At 38.3% G+C, this 21,100-nt stretch overlaps 1 protein-coding gene across 4 annotated transcripts; it reads right to left on the bottom strand.

Annotated features, from left to right (window-relative positions):
* Positions 1-5,978: 5,978 nt before the first annotated feature.
* Positions 5,979-20,244, bottom strand: LOC139749573 (protein FAM151B). 4 transcript variants are annotated; one of them, XM_071663636.1, is made up of 7 exons: positions 20,119-20,244; positions 17,444-17,595; positions 14,986-15,143; positions 12,556-12,645; positions 10,340-10,453; positions 8,838-9,029; positions 5,979-7,397 (listed from the first exon to the last, which is right to left on the bottom strand). In XM_071663636.1, the coding sequence occupies exons 1-7, from the start codon at positions 20,130-20,132 to the stop codon at positions 7,131-7,133; spliced, it is 987 nt and encodes a 328-aa protein (XP_071519737.1). In that variant the 5' UTR covers positions 20,133-20,244; the 3' UTR covers positions 5,979-7,130. The 4 variants fall into 4 exon arrangements, with proteins under 4 accessions (XP_071519737.1, XP_071519734.1, XP_071519736.1 ...); XM_071663633.1 differs by lacking the exon at positions 20,119-20,244 and adding an exon at positions 19,080-19,233; XM_071663635.1 differs by lacking the exon at positions 20,119-20,244 and adding an exon at positions 19,076-19,199.
* Between the last annotated feature and the right edge of the window lie 856 nt (positions 20,245-21,100).

The following is a 21,100-nucleotide window of genomic DNA, read 5'->3' as shown; positions in this document are numbered from 1 at the left end:
GGGATTGATTAAAAGAAGTAGCAAGTCCCTTTTTGGGTAAGAACAAAGTAGATTTTGGAAGGGAAGAAGATGCATAAACCAAGTGTACATAAAATTAATAGTTTAGTTAGATAACAGGGGAGAAAGAATACTTCCTATGTATTCCCTGTGTGTCATAGAAGGTGACTAAAAGGGGTGGGAGTGGGAACTGGAAATCCTTCCCTTCAGTTTTTACTTTTCCAAAAGAAGGAACAAAGAAGAGGGCCAAGTAAAGGTTTTCCCTTTAAGGCTCAGTCCTCTGTTCTTGACGCTACCTTGCTTATGCGGAAAAAGGTGAATATGAAAAAAGAAATGAAAATACTACGGGAAGTTTTTGCTCTTATGTTTGTGTGGGAGATATTTGAGTATCAGTAAGAGCTCTTGGAAATAGTGCTAGTTCTAGTGTAAGTGATGGTATTTTGAAGTTATGGAGACACTTTTCCTGTGGCCAACCCCTTGAGGGAGTTACCAAAGGGTATAAGCATCAGAGATATAATTAGATAATTTGAAATGAATGTGGAAGTGTCAAGGCTGTGATATTACCGTGCTTGATATTTTTCCATGGGTTATTTCACTCAATGGGAGTCAGGTAGGGGTGTTATATGATATTTATGAGCCATGGTGGAACAGATTGGAGGTTACATCTGTTATTGAACAGTTATGGTTTCAGGTGATGTTTGACTTAATCAATTAGAGGAGGATTTGATTGAAAGCGTAGCTCTTCTCTGTGATTGTTTTGGAGGAAAATGTTGAAAATAAAAGAGTCAGAGCATGATTATTCCTGTATATAATGTAGATCAGTGCTCACACTTGAATGTCACTTTGGATGGGTAAGAATTGGAATATTTCATGAATTTAGTGAGTGGTGGGATGAAGAAGTAAGAGTATTAGTGAAAGAGAAGAGAGAGGCATTTGGACAATTTTTGCAGGGAAAAAATGCAATTGAGTGGGAGATGTATAAAAGAAAGAGACAGGAGGTCAAGAGAAAGGTGCAAGAGGTGAAAAAAGGGCAAATGAGAGTTGGGGTGAGAGAGTATCATTAAATTTTAGGGAGAATAAAAAGATGTTCTGGAAGGAGGTAAATAAAGTGCGTAAGACAAGGGAGCAAATGGGAACTTCAGTGAAGGGCGCAAATGGGGAGGTGATAACAAGTAGTGGTGATGTGAGAAGGAGATGGAGTGAGTATTTTGAAGGTTTGTTGAATGTGTTTGATGATAGAGTGGCAGATATAGGGTGTTTTGGTCGAGGTGGTGTGCAAAGTGAGAGGGTTAGGGAAAATGATTTGGTAAACAGAGAAGAGGTAGTAAAAGCTTTGCGGAAGATGAAAGCCGGCAAGGCAGCAGGTTTGGATGATATTGCAGTGGAATTTATTAAAAAAGGGGGTGACTGTATTGTTGACTGGTTGGTAAGGTTATTTAATGTATGTATGACTCATGGTGAGGTGCCTGAGGATTGGCGGAATGCGTGCATAGTGCCATTGTACAAAGGCAAAGGGGATAAGAGTGAGTGCTCAAATTACAGAGGTATAAGTCTGTTGAGTATTCCTGGTAAATTATATGGGAGGGTATTGATTGAGAGGGTGAAGGCATGTACAGAGCATCAGATTGGGGAAGAGCAGTGTGGTTTCAGAAGTGGTAGAGGATGTGTGGATCAGGTGTTTGCTTTGAAGAATGTATGTGAGAAATACTTAGAAAAGCAAATGGATTTGTATGTAGCATTTATGGATCTGGAGAAGGCATATGATAGAGTTGATAGAGATGCTCTGTGGAAGGTATTAAGAATATATGGTGTGGGAGGCAAGTTGTTAGAAGCAGTGAAAAGTTTTTATCCAGGATGTAAGGCATGTGTACGTGTAGGAAGAGAGGAAAGTGATTGGTTCTCAGTGAATGTAGGTTTGTGGCAGGGGTGTGTGATGTCTCCATGGTTGTTTAATTTGTTTATGGATGGGGTTGTTAGGGAGGTGAATGCAAGAGTTTTGGAAAGAGGGGCAAGTATGAAGTCTGTTGGGGATGAGAGAGCTTGGGAAGTGAGTCAGTTGTTGTTTGCTGATGATACAGCGCTGGTGGCTGATTCATGTGAGAAACTGCAGAAGCTGGTGACTGAGTTTGGTAAAGTGTGTGAAAGAAGAAAGTTAAGAGTAAATGTGAATAAGAGCAAGGTTATTAGGTACAGTAGGGTTGAGGGTCAAGTCAATTGGGAGGTGAGTTTGAATGGAGAAAAACTGGAGGAAGTGAAGTGTTTTAGATATCTGGGAGTGGATCTGGCAGCGGATGGAACCATGGAAGCGGAAGTGGATCATAGGGTGGGGGAGGGGGCGAAAATTCTGGGAGCCTTGAAGAATGTGTGGAAGTCGAGAACATTATCTCGGAAAGCAAAAATGGGTATGTTTGAAGGAATAGTGGTTCCAACAATGTTGTACGGTTGCGAGGCGTGGGCTATGGATGGAGTTGTGCGCAGGAGGATGGATGTGCTGGAAATGAGATGTTTGAGGACAATGTGTGGTGTGAGGTGGTTTGATCGAGTAAGTAACGTAAGGGTAAGAGAGATGTGTGGAAATAAAAAGAGCGTGGTTGAGAGAGCAGAAGAGGGTGTTTTGAAATGGTTTGGGCACATGGAGAGGATGAGTGAGGAAAGATTGACCAAGAGGATATATGTGTCGGAGGTGGAGGGAACGAGGAGAAGAGGGAGACCAAATTGGAGGTGGAAAGATGGAGTGAAAAAGATTTTGTGTGATCGGGGCCTGAACATGCAGGAGGGTGAAAGGAGGGCAAGGAATAGAGTGAATTGGAGCGATGTGGTATACCGGGGTTGACGTGCTGTCAGTGGATTGAATCAAGGCATGTGAAGCGTCTGGGGTAAACCATGGAAAGCTGTGTAGGTATGTATATTTGCGTGTGTGGACGTATGTATATACATGTGTATGGGGGTGGGTTGGGCCATTTCTTTCGTCTGTTTCCTTGTGCTACCTCGCAAACGCGGGAGACAGCGACAAAGCAAAAAAAAAAAAAAAAAAAAGTTATACAAGAGGGATAAATGCTAAGGATGGAATTAGGAAAGTTGAAGTTGAGAGCAGTGTCTTCTGGAGTAAAATTGGAAAGGCACTCCATCCTTCCATCTCCAATTTGGTCTCCCTGTTCTCTTTACTTGACACATATACCCTCTTTGTCAACCTTTCTTCACTCATTCTCTCCATATGTTTAAAACATTTCAGCATACCCTCTTTGACTCTTAACAACATTCTTTTCATTACCACACCTCTCTCATACTCCTTTTATTATTCACTTGATCAAACCACCTTACACCAGATATTATCCTCTAACATTACATTTCCAACTCACCCACCCTCCTCTGCAGTCCTACTGTAGCTAACGCCTTGCATCCATATAATAATGCTGGGACTACTATAGCTTCAACTCTACCCATTTTTGCCTTCCCAATTAATGTTCTCTTTTTCTATACATTCTTCAGCTCTCTGAGAACCTTCGCCTTCTCCCTGACTCTACGACTCACGCTTCCATGGTTCCAATTTTTCTCCCTTAGAACTTATGCCTCAACTAACTGTCCCTCAGCCCTTGCTGAACCTACTAATCTTAATTTTATTCACATTCACTCTCGACTTTCTCCTTTCCACACACACTGCAAAACTCATCACTAACTTCTGCAGTTTCTCACTAAAATCTGCCACCAGTGCTGCATCATCAGCAAACAATTGACTCACTTACCAGGCTCTCTTATCCCTGACAGACTGCATACTCAGCCTTTTCTGCAAGACTTTCACACTTACCTCCCTCACCACACCATCCATAAACAAATTAAACAACTATGGTGACATCACACTCCCCTGCTGCAGACCAACCTTCATTTGGAACCATTCACTCTCCTTCCTTCCTACCTGTACACAAGTCTTAAACCCGAGATAAAAACTTCTCTGCTTTTTGCAGCTTACCTACTCACAACATATATGCTTAAGACCTTCCCCAGAGCATCTCCATCAATCCTGTAATATGCCTTCTTAAGATCCATAAATGCCACATACAAATCCATCTGTTTTTCTGAATATTTCTAACACATTTTTCAAAGCAAACACCTGATCCACATACCCTTTACCACTTCTTCCCCAGTCTGCTCAGTACATGCCTTCATTCTCTCAATCATTACCCTTCCATACAACTTACCAGGTATACTCAACAAAATTACACCTCAGTAGCTTAAACACTCACCCTTATAACCTTTGCCTTTATACAGTGGCACTATATATGCATTCCACATATCCTCAGGCAACTCATCATGATCCATAGATAATGTGAATATCCAAACTAACCAATCACCGACACAGTCACTCCTTAATAAATTCAACAGCAATAACATCCACTCCAGCTGCCTTGCTGCATTTCATCACATGCAAGGCTTTCACCACCTAACCTGAGTCAAGTATCCATTTTACCAACCAACCCTTAGGAGTGGATGAATAACTGGGTTGACTGTACAATGACTGCTGTAACCAGGATTCAAATGTGTGCTCAACCCTGGGAGGCCCATAAATGCATCACAGACAGGAACAGAACCATTGTGTCATGGTGTAGGAAATGATTATTATGAACTTTTAAAACACTACATGGATGGAGATGAATATAAAGAACATTTGACGAATGTGGTTATCTGGGAATGTGACTGGAAGTGTTTGTTTTCATTTGATATTTAACAGTTTCATTATGTTCATTTCGATTTACAGATATTCAATATATTATCTTTTGCTAATGTGATACGTAGGGAATCATGTTTATAGTGCATGTATGAACAGTATAGTGTATTTTTTCTCAAGTGTTATTCAGAAAGGAACATAAGTTTACCCTTCCATTGTATTTTCACTCGATACAATTGAGATAAATGTATATGATGTACGTAGTTAGCCTATTATCATTTCTTTCTTTACTTGTTTGCCATTTCCTGTGTTAACAAGGTAGCATGAAGAATTAGCAAAGAAAAGGCCTTTTTGTTCACATCCATTCACTAGCATTCAAAAACCACAGACTTTATCTACAACCAGGCCTCACAGACCTTTCTATGGTTTCCCATTGCTGCTTCACGTGCCTTAGTTTGGTTTGTTACAGCAAATCACCCCATATAGAAAATCGTTCTGATTCACTTATCCTGTGCATGCCTTTTCACCCTCCTGTATGTACAGGCCTTAAGCTCTCAGAATCTTTTTCACACCACCTCCCATGTCCATTTTGGTCTCCCATTTCATGTTCCCTCCACTTCCAACATGTAGATCCTCTTTGTCAACCTTTCCACACTTATGTAAAGAATGACAGTGTATGGAAGAGGTGTGATACATACATACTTTTGAGAGAACTGACCAGGGTGTACTTAAATGGTTTGGACATAAGGAAAGGATGAGTAAAGAAATACCAACTAAAAGGGTCAGTTTGTCAGAATTGGAAACCAAGACGATGGACATGTGGAGAAAAGTTGGCTCTTGGGTATCAGAGCCTGAATGGTCAAGAAAATCTGCATGAGATAGGATGAAATGGATTGTTATGGCATACAGGGGGTACTTTTCCGTTAGTAGACAGCACTAGAGCATGAGGCTGTTTCAAGGTAATCAAAATAGTGGGGTTTGTTTTTGGGTGGTAAAGTCTAAGTTTCAGTACAAAATAAGACTGTCTGCAAATGAGGCTATTGTTTGTGACATTGATGTACTTGCGTGAAAAAAGTACTTATGTATTAAAAATCTATAACTTCCTGGAGATCGGGGAGAATGAACATTGCCCATGTTATTGAGTGAATTAGGCAATTAATGACGAGTGGAGAGATAGAAGTTTGCCTCTCCAGTATTTCATTTTCAAAAGGAACTGAGGAAAGAGCTAAATCAGGATTATTTCGAAGGTTCTGTCATCTGTACCCTCCCTGTCTCACTACGGCAGGGAATGGCAAATAGGTATTAATGACACTAAAAATAAAAGTTCCTGCATTTATACAAATGTGTACATATAATTTTATTCAATATAACAAATTCAGTACTGAAACAAAATATATCATCATTCTGCTCATTTTCAGATCAATTGATAAAAGCCTCAAAGATAAAATTTACATTTTGTTGGCAACAAAAACAAATACTGCAATTACATTGTCAGAGAAATTATATGAAAAGAAACATTTACTGATGCCAAAATATAAAGCATTTCTCTACACTATTAAACTTTAGACATAATATCAATCTCAACCCTTCAGTATTATCAATACAGACACTAACCACTACTATCACCAACAATCGGATATTACATTACCATTCATAATATTCTTTCATAAGTTTGATTTCACACTACTGTAAGTCATTATAAAAATATGTAATCGTTATTTCACTACTATCACGAGAATAAGAGAAAATGTGCCCATAAGATACAAATGCCCCAACACAAATACAAGCCTAAACACAAAAGGAAATTAACGTATTATAATGTGTGCTGTATACAGATCTACATTTATTTTGTTCTCCAGCCACAATGGCCAAGGCACAAAATTATATTTCAAACTTTATAAGAATTGCACTATTTTGCAGTACACCTATGTCCTAATATCAGAAGCATTTAACAGTGTTACAAAGACTGAAGCTGCAAAAGCAGAAAGCAACACAACTTGTGGCATGATACGAAGAAGCAGCCCTGCAACGAATGTCAATACAGAAATAACCAAAGTAAACTATTTTATAAAACCAAATTATTTTTATAAACTCTATAAGATTACTGGAAAAAAAATTCAAGTAAGGATTCAAAATTAATTCCGTGTCAGATCAATTTTTTTCTTATAATTATCATGAAAGCATGAATGGAGGACAAGCACGGTAAAACCACGGAATTGTCTCGTATGACAACTCGAGGTGACTGAAAATGTCTACCATAATTCGTATTAAAAACCTGATTGTACTTCACAGTAATACAGCAAGGCAGTGAGGGCATATATCTTTCATGGAAGCTCTTATTTATATAAATGTTCCTATAATAATAATACAAAAGTATCTAATGCAGTCAGCATGTTAACTTCTTAATCATAACTGGTCCTCAAACAAGGGAATTAAGTAGCTAAGAGTGTTAACATGATAACTCAAATTTTTAGTCATACATATACAAAGTAGTTAATGCAGTTGCAAGGGCAATGCCAGCAGATGCCCAAGCTAAGGTATTGTTAGGAAGAAACTGAAACTTTTTGGTAGCAGAGTTGGCTTCTCTGTCTTTGGCTTCGTCAAAGGCTTTCTGTTGGTCTTCCGGAAGATCAAAGTAGACAGAATCAGGGCCAATATTGTCTCGGAGAACAACAAGAGCATGGACATCAATGTCATCCGAAGAAGCACTCCACACTGTGATGGTGCTGTCAGGTACCTAATAAGAAGGAAATATATAAAATTCAAGTAAAATCCCTTGGTAGAGAAAAAGACTCTATGGTAGTTTCTTATGTTGACTTATTGATGTCATACACAAATCCAGCTATGGAATTTATTTCAAAATATACTAAGTACTGTAGTTGGGTCTTTGAGAATGTTTACGCAAGACTCTTATGATCCGAGTAATACAACTGAGTCAGTTAACCCTTAAACAGTGGATGACATCAAATGATGTTCCCTCTTTCCACTGCAGCTAGCATTAACTGATGTTCTAAATTTCCCGCCTGTGTCTGAATAAACAACTGACTTATCATACCATTAGTAGTCTAAAAAAGATGTTGTCTATTGCTGAAAATGTGTGGGGAAAAAATTCTGCTCCCCTCACATCCTCCTAAAGCCACCAATATCTATACATGGATATCCTGTCTGCTACCTGAAGATTATGGGTGCAAAGTGACATCCCCCCCCCCCAAAAAAAAAAAAAAAAAAATTAGGTTGCTGGATGACCCTTATAAGGCATTAGAAAGAAAACTTGTGTATCAGCTGGTGAGGAAGCACACACACACTAAAGAAAAAAAAAAAAGAAATGTAAAGATATGTGAGTTATGATTTTAGTGGAGGATTACATTAGAAGAAAGGGAAAGCAATCTAATGAACTGGTGCTTATGGACAAAATTACTTTTCATAACAACTGAGCCTAATTTTCTCTTATGTACTCTTGTGATATTGGAGGGCTTTGATGCAGGTGATAGGACAAGACCGAAAGTATTATCCATAAAGCAACACCTCTAATATCCTTCCCAGATATCAGACATGCCAGCCATTTTTCATTAATAACACTGTAGCTGTGTATAACATGAAAGAGTATATGTTTTACTCTAGGGGGTAGCGATGCTATTTCCAGCACCAGGAATGGATGAAGTCAAGCAAGTATGAATATGTATGAAAAAAGACAATGCCATCTGGGAGGGCAAAAATGGGTATGTTTGAAGGTATGGTAGTCCTAACAATATTATATTTGGTGTGAGGTGGTTTGATTAAGTAATGAAAAGGTACGAGAGAGGTGTGGTAATTACTGCATTTGGTCGAGACAGCTGAAGAGGGTGTGCTGAAATGGTTTAGACATATAGAGAGAATGAGTGAGGAAAAGTTCACAATGGGAATGTAAGTGTCAAAAGTGGAGGGAACAAGGCAAACAGGGAGATGAAACTGGAGATGATGGGATGAAGTTAAAGAGAGTTTGAGCGACTGCTGCTGGCAAAAGTATCAATGTTTTACATTTTCCTTTGCACTTCATCTTTATCTATTTGAATGCTCTTGAACATTACAATAAGTTATCATCTAAGTAGTATAAATATATATATGCTTGACAGCTACTTACTCTTTTCAAAATTATATAGCAGACTCACACAAAACATAAGTGCTGTTGTAGACTTACATTATCCAATAACCACTCAAGTGGCTCCAATGATCGACCAACAAAGGCAGCACGAATTGGAAATGTGACAGGCTGAGCAATGCCATTGGCTTCTAGTGTGCCCAACATCTCCTTTACCATTTCTTCAGTGTATGCTCCTGCACTGTCATCTGCTGAGGTGAATTTTGTTTTCCAACCAACCGAAAGAGTTGCCTGTAAAAATCACACATGAAAATGTCTTACATTCTTACAAACTTGAAAACCATGGTTATTCTAATTAAACACATTATCTAGCTCTCCATTCTTCTAATCTTGGTTACATTTACACAAGTTCAGACAACCAAACCTGAGCCTTCAAGGAGGATGAGTACTCTATGCTTGGCTCCTTCTTCTGTTCCTACTTGTAGAAACAGAAACACAAAGGAAGGGTTTCTAGCTCCTGCTCCCACCCTTCTTAGTCTCCTGCTACAACACACAAGGAATATGTGAGAATTATTCTTTCTCCTCTGTCTCCTTTATATATGACAAGAAACATCAACAAGTATTCGACACTATCCCATGACACATTCTCACAAAAAAATACTTGACACCATCCTCCACAGCAACGTAAAATATTAGTTGACCAATTTCATAGCTAGCCACCACGCCAGTCATTCACCAAGGTTTCACTTCTAAAACCATTAAACTCTATAGAGGAGTTCCCAAGGAGCCGTTCCAACTTGTGCTGTGACTGGGTATCTTTGGTGTAAGGACTATTATTCATGATGCATTCGTATCTGGGGTTACAATATCTGTTAATGGAAGTTAAGGCCTGTAAATATGTAATTAAAGGCTACTCTTGTGGATAATCCTCTAATTATTCAGTTCATAATTCATTAGGTATCTGTCACCTTGGGAAAACATTTTTTTTTCTGAGATATTTTCCATGATTATTTTGAGTATAGAAGCATTATTATGTCATATTTTAGTTTTATAACAAAATGGTTTTTGGGCAAAAAATCCTCAGAACTATTACCAAATATTTATGGTATTTTTGTGAGGGCAATTGATTCGCTATAGATCATCAGAGATTTTTGGTGATCATTTCAAGTATAGAAGCATTTCATTACATCTTTCAGATTTAAAACAAAAAGGTTTTTGGGCTAAAAATTTCCATGAACTATTACCTGCAATATTTGAACAACAAAACACAGATACAATATTGCACCACTTTATACCTGTGGTCCTCATCAGTGGATGTGGCCAGCTTCCTGAGTACTGCAGGAGCCTCATAAAGATAATTAAGATAGAAGGTACTCCTCGGGCACAAGGTTTATGGTCTGTATTCACCAACCAAGAGACCTGCATCAGTTACAGGTCACTGATAAAAACATAAGCAATTTAAAGGTTACAAGTTTTGGTAACTTTCTCTCCTAGGAGGAACCACCTCAGTTATGTAACAATTTCTTTTTTCTGTATCAACCTCATACTGAACCAATCTTATATGGAAAACTACTGTATGTCATGAGGTGGTTAAGGCTCACCTGTGGGAAGGATTCAGCACACCAAGTAAGGAACTGGTTGGCATCAACAGGTTCGTCATCGTTCTCCACAGGTCCCTTCAGGATGTCTGCATTAAGCCATAATGGGAAATTGATCTGAAAACAAATACAACTGATGATAAAATGAATACGAAAAATCTACACAATGCATATTCACTGGATTATTCCAGAAAGAAACACTGGGTTTGTTGCAACACTGATTCTTGGAATGATAATCTATTAAACATAAACCCAAAAACTTATAGTAACTTCAAAATAAAGATGTAAACATTATTGTAATCTACCATTTTCTTTTTTAATGAAAACACCTGATACTGAGAATGAGATACTGCAATGCTTGAATGATTGAATAAACATTCTAAAATCCAAAATCTGCTACTATTATCAAAGAGTTCAGCATAATAATCACCCTGAAAATGTTTCAAACTTTGAAAAGTTATTTTGTTTGTTGTAAGACACTCTCTCAAGGTCACCCAAGGCCTACCATCTCGTATGAGGACCTCTTAACTTTGATTCCTCTAGACTGATATTTATGCTAGCTGGGGAAACTCCTTTACAGGGATACTATAGTAATGCATTAATTTCAAGGTCATCCACTCGGCCTGGGAGGCTTCCGCCAAGGTGACAGTGCAATTTAGTTTCTCCCCGTAGTCATCATCCAGCCATACTAATGACAGCACATTCTCATATGTTTTCAGTGTTCTCATAAGGAAACTTTACATCTTTAAGCTTGACAGCACATTTTTGTAAGTTTTCAGTGTTCTACTATGGAATCTAAGCAGCTCTAAGCTAGATTTAGTGGACCAGACAGATGATCCTTAATTGTTTGACAGTGATAATCTGTCTACAGGTAGTTCGGAGTGATTTTATGAATAGACTCTTCATGCACTGACAGTTAACCTATGTGAGGCAGAAGGTGTTTCTTGCAAAAGTAGAGGAAATGATATAAATAAATAAATAATCCCTTTTTCATAAATGCTCACCATTTTCTGCATGAGCAAGGTAGTGTCAAGAACAGGTGAAAGCCTTGGAGGGAAAATTCCTCATTTGGCTCCTTGCTCTGTTCCTTCTTTTGGAAAGTAATACAGAAAGGGAGGATTTTCAGCCACCCACTGCATCTCCTTATGGTCATTTTATACAACACAGAGAATACATAGGTGCTATTCTTTCTCCCCTGTCCCCTGCAATACAATAAATAAACAAACAACGGTTTGTTGAAATTTGGCTACCATTTGGCTGAAAATACACAGTGGAAGTATTAAAGATATTATAGAACTAGGAGGTCATGATAGTTACTGGTTAACTAATCATAAAAGAGCTTAAGATCAAGGTGGACTGGTGTCGCAAAGCCTGCCTGATACTGACTGCCACATCCGACTAGTGCAATAACTAATTTAAGAAACCTTTACAACTTTGCTATTATGAAAAAATGCATTGAAGAATCACATTAATCATAAAAAAAGGAGCAAAACAGACTCACAGAGAAGGTCAAGAGCATAGCAACAAAGATGGTACCAGAATCATGAGATGATTAATAAAGAAAGGCAAGAGGCCTTAAATCTGCCTACCATGGAAGAGAGACAAGTGAAAGGTGACCTAATTACAACCTTTTTCAAGTTTCATATTACCTTGATGATGCAGACAGAAAACAGTTCTTTAAAAGATACAGGGATAGAATAACCACAGGGGCTATGATATGAAATTAAAAGAGAAACTTGTTAGAAATGATGTAAAGAAGTATTCTTATAGTATAACAGTAGTGGAAACCTGGAATACGCTGATTGAGGTAGTAGGTCATACTGATGGCATAAAGAAATTCAAAAAGTTGTATGACTGAAGATATGGTTTAAGAGATGGGGACCCATGAGATGAAGACTCCCTTCTCATACAATTCAAATAGGTAATTACACATACACACGCATAAAAGAAAACAAAGACCAGGGAGATGTAATAACAATACAAAAGATAGGAACAGAAAAGTGCAATTGCTGAAGAACAATATGGGTTTTGGGCCTGAGTGGTACACCACCATATGGTCTGCCATACAACTGTAGCCACAGAACAAAACATCAATGGTGAGAAACGCACTAACCCTTTGTCTATTCCACAGTACTGCATCCACGGGCAACAAAGGCCAATCAATCTATTAAGTTACAAGATTCTTTTTGGGGGGAAAAAATGAGTAGTAGCATACTCACACTGTCCATACGGCTCTTAAGCAGCTCGAGGCTTTCTTGAACTATACTCAGGTCCTTAAAGTCCAACTTTGCTCCCTTCTTCTTTCCTTCCTGTGGACACAATTATCTGGTATTAACAATAATCAATATTTCAATTTCTCCTTTACGTATAGTGAGTACAGCCCTGGAAAGCAAATACATCCAAGGTTCTTAACAAAAGTATGCCTCATTATACCTCTCGAAATTGTGACAAAACAATATTATATATATTCTGATATATGACACAGGTAAACAAAAATATATACATTTATCATTGTTATCATTACAACTACACGACCCATTCTATAGGGCTTATGCATCTTTGAGCATGCATTCCACACAGGAACATGGAAAAGTTGGATGGTCTCCTTTAAAGCATGAACATCCTCAATGATACAACCTCATCAAAGGTTACTCCTTGCTCGTGGTGTAACCACTTGCTGCCAAAGTCCAGTCAAATCTTTCTCTTTCCAACATTAAAGATGAAGAAATTGCCTCATTTACTCATATCCTCTCTGTCATGTATAATGCACTGAAACCAGAATCCCCAATCCACAACTAGGCCCAACACACCTTATGATGGTTTCCCCTGAATGCTTTACCCGTCTTGGTTTAGCCTACTGACAACATGCCTTCCCTATATACTAAATCAATCCAATTTACTATATTCCTTGCATGCCTCACACTCTCCTGCATGTTCAAGCCCCAAACCTTCAAAGCACAAAGCCTCTTCCACTCTATTCCATCCTTCCACTTTCTGTCATTTCCCCCTTTTCCTTGTTCCCTCTACCTCTAACATATATATCTCTTAGTCAACTCCATACATCTAAACAATTTCAACACACCCTCTTGAGCTCTCTTATAATACTGCTCTTAAAACAACATCTCTCTCTTACTCTGTCATTTCATATTTAATAAACCCTCCTCACTTCAAATACTGTTCTCAAACATTTCATTTCCACTACATTCATCCTCTGTCATACTTTGTCATCCAGGGCCCACACCTTGCATCCATAAAACCATGTCGAAAGTACAACACCATCAAACATGTCCATCTTTCCACAAATTCTTCAATGAACCTAGGACATTCATTCACTCCCTAACCTATTCTACAGCTCACTTCAGCTCCTACTGTTCTATTTGCTGTCATGTCCAACTTGCACTAATCTCTCTCTCTCCACTGCTAAACCTAAAACCTTGCTTTTCTTCACATTTCCTCACAACTGTTTCCTTTCTTACACTCTCCAAAACTCAGAAACCACCCTCTGCAGTTTCACCCTTGAATCTGCTACTTGCATCACATCACTAGCAAACAGGAACAGACTCTTCCTAAGCCCCTCTACTACCCTTGACAGACTGCAAACTTGATCGTCTCTCTAAACCCCTCTACTTTTACCTACCTCACCAAACCATTCATACCAAAATCATAATACCATGATCATATCACATAACCCTGCTGTAGACCCACCATCGCATGGAACCATACTCCATCCTTTCCTCCCACCTACAAACATGCCTTACCTTACTCTATTGGGAAAAACACCTCATTGCTAAAGGATCCTCCTCCAACACATATTAGTAACCCTACACAAAGCATCTCTATTATCCCTGTTATATGCTTTCTCCAGATCCATAAATGCCACATACAGATCTTTCTGTTTCTGTAAGTATTTCTCACACAGTTTCTTCATTGGAAATACCTGATCCACATACCTTTCACCCTTGTTAAGTACTACTGTTCCTCCCCAATCTGATGCTCTGCACATTGCATTACCCTTTCAGTCACCTCTCTCCCATACAACTTACTTGGTACATTAAACAAACTTCTAACTCTGTAAATCAAACGATCAATTTGTCCCCCTTTGCCAATACATAATGGAACTATAAAGGCATTTTGCCAATCCTTAGGAACCTCACTTTTAGACAAACTCAATGAAAAATCCTAAATAACCAGTCAACAAGTCAAACCGACATTTGTTCAAATCCTGGTTGCAGAGGTTGGTTGATAGTCCACTTAGATGTTTATCCTCCCCTATGGGTCTGGTCAATGAAATAGGGACTAGACTTACATATTCATGCTTGCTTTCATCCATTCCTGTCGCTACCCCGCTCTACAGGAAACAGCATCGCTACCCCTTGCTTCAGCCAGGAAGCACCAGGACAACAGACAAAAATGCCACATTTGGTCACACCCAGTCTCTAGCTGTCATGTGTAATGCATTGAAACCACAACTCCCTATCTACATCTAGGCCCTACAGACCTTTCCATGGTTTACCCCAGACGCTTCACATGCCCTGGTTCAGTCCACTGACGACACGTCAACCCTGGTATACCACATTGTTCCAATTCACTCTATTTCTTGACAACTACCTAATGAGCCAAACTTCGATGAACAATACTATGAAACCTACCTCATTTGCCTTGATCACTTCGTCAATCCACATCTCCAGGGAGATGTCGGACTCTGTGTCTGGAGGGTGTGCCATGATGGGGATCAGCGGATCTTCAGAATCTTGATCAAAAAGGCGACCAGGTGACACATCTGCTTCCAGCATCATGACGTCTGAATCTATAGGAAACAAGGCAGACCACTAATCCTATGCCCATAACACTTAAATATACTTAATATGTGCCAGTGAAAAGCAAATTATTAAGCCAGACTCCTCACTGGCCCTTACATTCAAGTAGTCCTCTTGAGATCTGGATTATTCTAGACGACAGAGGAGGAAGCCTGATTAAAAAAATCAGTAAGTAATTTTACATTTAGTTCTAAAGAAGACTTTGCATAACCTCAGAGCATGATTAAGAAGCACAATGTAGAGTTACTGGGTCAGACCTGACTGATGTTATAAATCTTATCCTCATCCTCAGTCCATAAGCTGTTGGGCACTCAATAAACCTCTTCCCATTCACTACATTAGCTGCAAAAAATCACCACCATACTTTTCCTTTTGGCTAAAGCATTTAAACTAGGCATTACTGTACAGTATCACAATTCTTGTGCAAAAGTACTTCATATTATAACTACCTGCAATAACAATTAATCTTGGACTGCTTGCTTCCAAAGAATGCTGTGTATTATTTGAACATGTGCTGTCATTGGCTGTTACATCTTATCAAGCAAACATTAATCATATGAAATGTGTCTAGAGTCAATTTTTTCTAGGCCTCTTTAACATGATTTATTTCTTGTTAGATCTAGAAATAAGGTTACACCACTTGAAACTGATGGTTGTGGGCTGTCAGAGATGTGGTGGCGCAAGCTGCCTGAGAGTTGCTAAGCAAAGTTCTTATGAGTACATCTGTGTATTATCTCTTAAACAGTACTGTGGAGCAACAATGACACATATCAACAACATGGGGTACTATATAAGTGAGGGCAGAGTGAGTGTCCAGCAGTAACCCTAACAAGCTCTCTTGTATGGGTATGAGCATATCAAAACCAAGGTACATATTCTGAGTTAATAATGGATGGTTAAGCTGTCTGGCAGTTAACTAAATATCAATTAGGTGAGTCTCCTCTGTACTATATATATGTGTTAAAAAAAGTACGTGAAAGCCACTGTTAATATAAAGCATACACTGACGGAAATGGCAAACCTACTAAGCAGAAGTCATGCTGTCAACTGTCCCATTACTGACTGAAAGTGTAAACTTAGTTCAAGCTAATGAAGCCACAGCAAAGATATTTATTCATTCTTTTTTCACCACTGATGAGACATTTTGAGTTCTAGATCTGGTCCTTTTACTATCAGGAGATTATTTTCAAATTTAGTGACACACAAACAATATCTAGCAGTAAATGGAATGGAATCAAATAAAATGGGAACTCCCGATAGGTTTAATCCACAAACAATGAAAAAAGTGAAAAATAAGAGGGTAAAGCCCTTCTTCCCATACAGCATGTTGCTACCGGGAAAATTCTATGGGTTTGCACATGAAATGCCAATATTCAAAATGGTAATGAATCCCTACCCAGTAATCAATGCTCAATTAGCTTAATGTCTATAGCTGGCAAACTTATGGAAACATGATTCAAGGAAAGACTGTAACTCAATACGAGAAACACTGCTCAATTAATACTTCACAGCAATGTCTGCAAAACAACCAGAAACATCTTAAAAAATAATCAAAATATATGATGAAAATAAAATGAATGATGTCATTCATTTACAATTTCAGTGCACTCAATAAAAACCTGGATCAAAGATAAACAGGAAAGTTAAGTCACATGTAATATATGGTTGCATCCTCTGGTGGCTAAATTATTGGTTGACTTAACATGCCTCAGATCACTAAAACAAAAATTGGTAAACTGCAGGAATGTATCAGTCTAGGGACCAACTCGTTCTATTTTTTGCTAATGAGGAAGCACCATGAAGAGACAAAGAAATGGCCTCATTTGTTCACGTCCATTCCTATCATGTGTAATGGACCACAGGCCTATTCATGGATTCCCAAGGCATCTTTATTCCCTGCTTCAGTTCACTCACTGCACATCACCCATGTATACCATATCCCACCAATTCACTCTATCTTGTGCATGCTTCTCATTCTCCTGCATGTTCAGGCGCTTTACAGATATCACAAAGAGAGAAGAGCACAGTTTATGTCAACGATACCACATTTGCCAATTTCTGCTAACAATGTGCCTGTGTGAATGTTACCAATAGAGTTATTACTTACATATCCTTACGAGTATTTTTTTCATAAAGGAATAAGAGGATAATGACAATTACTGCATCAACACATAATGTAGAAAAAAAATCAGTATCAAGACATACAAGAAAGCAACACTGTCCACTCTAGCCTTTATGTAAATATAATCATATATACAAATGTTCTGCCTACTTGTCTGTTATACCATACCTATCATTTTCTCCAAGAGCTCCTTTCTGTTGACAGCATGACCCGATTTGACCTTACTTAAGTCATCACCAACTTCGGGGAAGAAGTCCACGACATCTACAATTTCTCCCTTCATACTTGCAGTAGCCACAATCAAACTTGCAACTGTAAAACTGTAAACATTATGTCAACAACACATCTTAAAGAAACATACCACAATTTACACTGAAAATGGTACGAATGCAACAACTGTAAAAGAAAAAGTCTGTTAAATATACCAGGAAAAGTGTGTGATAATGTTAATCAATTGACTAACAGAAGTGATTGAATGCTGAATAAGTGAGAAGCAAGGGGGTTATAGGAAAGGTAATGGATGTTTGGATCAGATTTTTGCAGTGGGAATGATCATAGAAAAGTATATAGGAATGGGTAAGAAGCTGTTTGAAGTTTTTAGGGACCTGGAAAATGTGTACAACAGCGTTGAATTAAATGCATGCTAAACATAAACTTATATGTCAGTTTGGAAGATCAAGAGAATTATTCCTCTTATATCTGAACAAATTCGTAAAGAAGTCAAGTGCAAGATGTTCAGAAAATGTCAAAGCTGTATACTACAATCTTACCGTGTAAACAGTAGGTAGAAATTAGAAAAAAAATATAGAACCTATGAGGACCTCACCTACCTTCCCTAACAATCCATAGATTCATTATTTCCCCAAATTACAGCTTTATATAATTCACAATTACATATGGTTCCATTGACATTAGATACCTAAAACTCAGAACAGCTCAATATACAACTTAGGTGTTCCTGAACTTTGCAAGTGGTGACACCAAGAGCAGGAAATGGTCTTAGACGAGCAAAAGTGTGAGGAATTCACCACTTTGCTGAAAATCTTCCTGCCATAAAAAGGAGACCACATTACCCTGCTCCTTTGTGAAGTATACAGTCCAGCGAGCTGGAGAGCCCCATACAATAGTTCCCGGCCGAGATACATGACTGTATCTCATGAGAGTTATGGTAACCACCCAATACTGATGTAATACCATAAAGAACACCTAAGAAGACTTTACCTTTCGTAATGCTCGAATATTTCCATTTTGTTCACATATAAACTACTCCCATTAAGTCAAATAATTTGCTACGGTGTTGCCTGTAAGGATGGAAACTGATAAATTTCTTATTTATTTGGATAGATGTTACTAGTTCCAAGATAAAACTAAGGTGGAAACATCAGATAACACATTTTCAAGCCACTCTCAAGGAAATGTCCACTTGAACCTTATGTAACAAGCAGTTTATGATGATGCGAGTCCTTATGGATTTTCCATCCGTGACACGCCTTCTTACACGTAATATGTTCATTAACAAGTCGTTTATCCACGTTTCACTGACACCTAACAAGTGTAGACATGTACGAACAGACGTAATTAAGTTTCTGAAATACAACAGCACTAGTGGTGGTGCCCCATTAGGGACCATCAGTGATCTAACAATGTCTTCTCCTATGACAAGGAAGAAGTGGCACCTGTCACGTCCCTAATTACCCCACACCATGTTCCTCTACCCCCACACACACAATATATGCCACACAACAAGTGTCATATCTTCAAGAATGAACACCTGTCACAATGGACAATACAGAGTCGTACCTACATGTTGGTGAACGTGCGTCGCAACATGGACGTGACGTGACGCCCACTATGGCCACACCCAGACCGCCGCCCACCCTTAACACCCACCCATCCTTATTGACCTCAATTTAACCATTGCCTCTATCCTCATGAGATTAATAACCCATTAAATTTCTATATATCACAGTGATGTTAAAATACATCAGTTCCTCGACTGTATTGATGGTTTCCGACATCTCGCCCAAATTATGAGGTTAGAGAGAATTTAAGAACTAATGTGATACAGAATTGAATTTTAGAGATGATGTCAACATATTTTAAAACTTCTTCCTTAAGTATATCACTATCTAATTACAGTACCGGCTACCACGCACCGGACACAAGTTATGCTATATATATACATGAATCATCAGAGGATGAAAGTTATATCCTCATGTGGTAATACTGTTTCTTTGTTTACATTTTCTGACAGAAAACGTCGTATGTATTCATGGTAAACTTAGTTTAGTCTCAGGAAAAGTTCTCTTCAGCAGTATATAGTCAAAAGGTGATTTAGAAAAGACATATAAAAGATTAAAAAGTTAAAACCACTTCACAGTTAGTCTTTGAGGTTATTGGGTAAAGTCGTATCGTTGCTGATGATTTCAATTTGCTTAAAATTCCATCGGTTTACAGTATTCCACTTTTACAGATAATCTTGCCAAGTAAACGCATATATATATATATATATATATATATATATATATATATATATATATATATATATATATATATATATTTATTTATTTTGCTTTGTCGCTGTCTCCCACGTTAGCGAGGTAGCGCAAGGAAACAGACGAAAGAATGGCCCAACACACCCATATACACATGTATATACATACACGTCACACACGCAATATATATATATATATATATATATATATATATATATATATATATATATATATATATATATATATATATACATCTCAACATATACGTGTGTGTGTGTGTGGAAATGCAAATGTAAAGTAAATGACGTGTAAAGAATCCTGGGGTAGGACAATAGGAGAGGGACAGACCTCAGTATTCTCATGTTGGAGATGCTCGGGGTAGCTTGGGAGAAGCTGGTTCGAGAGATGCTGGTACAAACACGCCTCACGCGGACATTGAAAGGCCAAGTGAGCAGGGAAACGAGGACACATGTGGTAGAAAGGCTGCCTTCCACTGGTGCCTGACTCAGGGTGATTGTAGAGTGAAATTAAGTGACGCACATTGTCTAAGGGGCTGTTGATCAAGGTGCTATTGTCCAACTGTCATAGAAAATGTGCTGGAATAAATATTGGTATTCAAGGACGCCTCGTTATTATCCGGGGTTTGTACTAACTGGTAACCCCCAAGACAGGTTAACTTTCATTTACATTTTATTCTTATTAACTTGATCGCCGTGGATATATATATATATATATATATATATATATATATATATATATATATATATATATATATATATATTCTTTTTTTTTTCTTTTCATACTATTCGCCAATTCCCGCGTCAGCGAGGTAGCGTTAAGAACAGAGGACTGGGCCTCTGAGGAAACATCCTCATCCAGCCCCCTTCTCTGTTCCTTCCTTTGGAAAAAAAAAAAAAAGAGAGGGGAGGATTTCCAGTCCCCCGCTCCCTTCCCTTTTAGTCACCTTCTACGACACGCAGGGAATACGTGGGAAGTATTCTTTCTCCCCTATCCCCAGGGAAAAGTATACATATATATATATATATATATATATATATATATATATATATATATATATATATATATATATATATATATATATTCTTTTTCTTTCATACTTTTCGCTACTTCCCGCGATAGCGAGGTAGCGTTAAGAACAGAGGACTGGGCCTTTGAGGGAATATCCTCACCTGGCCCCCTTCTCTGTTCCTTCTTTTGGAGAACTAAAAAAAAAAAAAGAAAGAGAGAGGAGAGGATTTCCAGCTCCCCGCTCCCTTCCCTTTTAGTCGCCTTCTACGACACGCAGGGAATACGTGGGCAGTTCTTTCTC

This window comes from Panulirus ornatus, chromosome 7, assembly GCF_036320965.1.
Source record: "Panulirus ornatus isolate Po-2019 chromosome 7, ASM3632096v1, whole genome shotgun sequence".
NCBI lineage: Eukaryota > Metazoa > Arthropoda > Malacostraca > Decapoda > Palinuridae > Panulirus > Panulirus ornatus.
The sequence above is the reverse complement of the archived record's forward strand: the minus strand, read 5'-3'. Positions and strand labels throughout refer to the sequence as shown.

What these genes read in the sequence shown, in the direction of transcription:
- LOC139749573 (XM_071663633.1), bottom strand. Translation starts at nt 19,105, where the DNA reads ATGTTGCGACGCACGTTCACCAACAT. An exon ending in CGACGCACGTTCACCAACAT is followed by an intron (nt 17,596 to 19,079) that starts GTAGGTACGACT and finishes TAATGTTTACAG; the next exon opens with TTTTACAGTTGCAAGTTTGA. An exon ending in TTAAGAGCCGTATGGACAGT is followed by an intron (nt 10,454 to 12,555) that starts GTGAGTATGCTA and finishes ATTTGTTTTCAG; the next exon opens with ATCAATTTCCCATTATGGCT.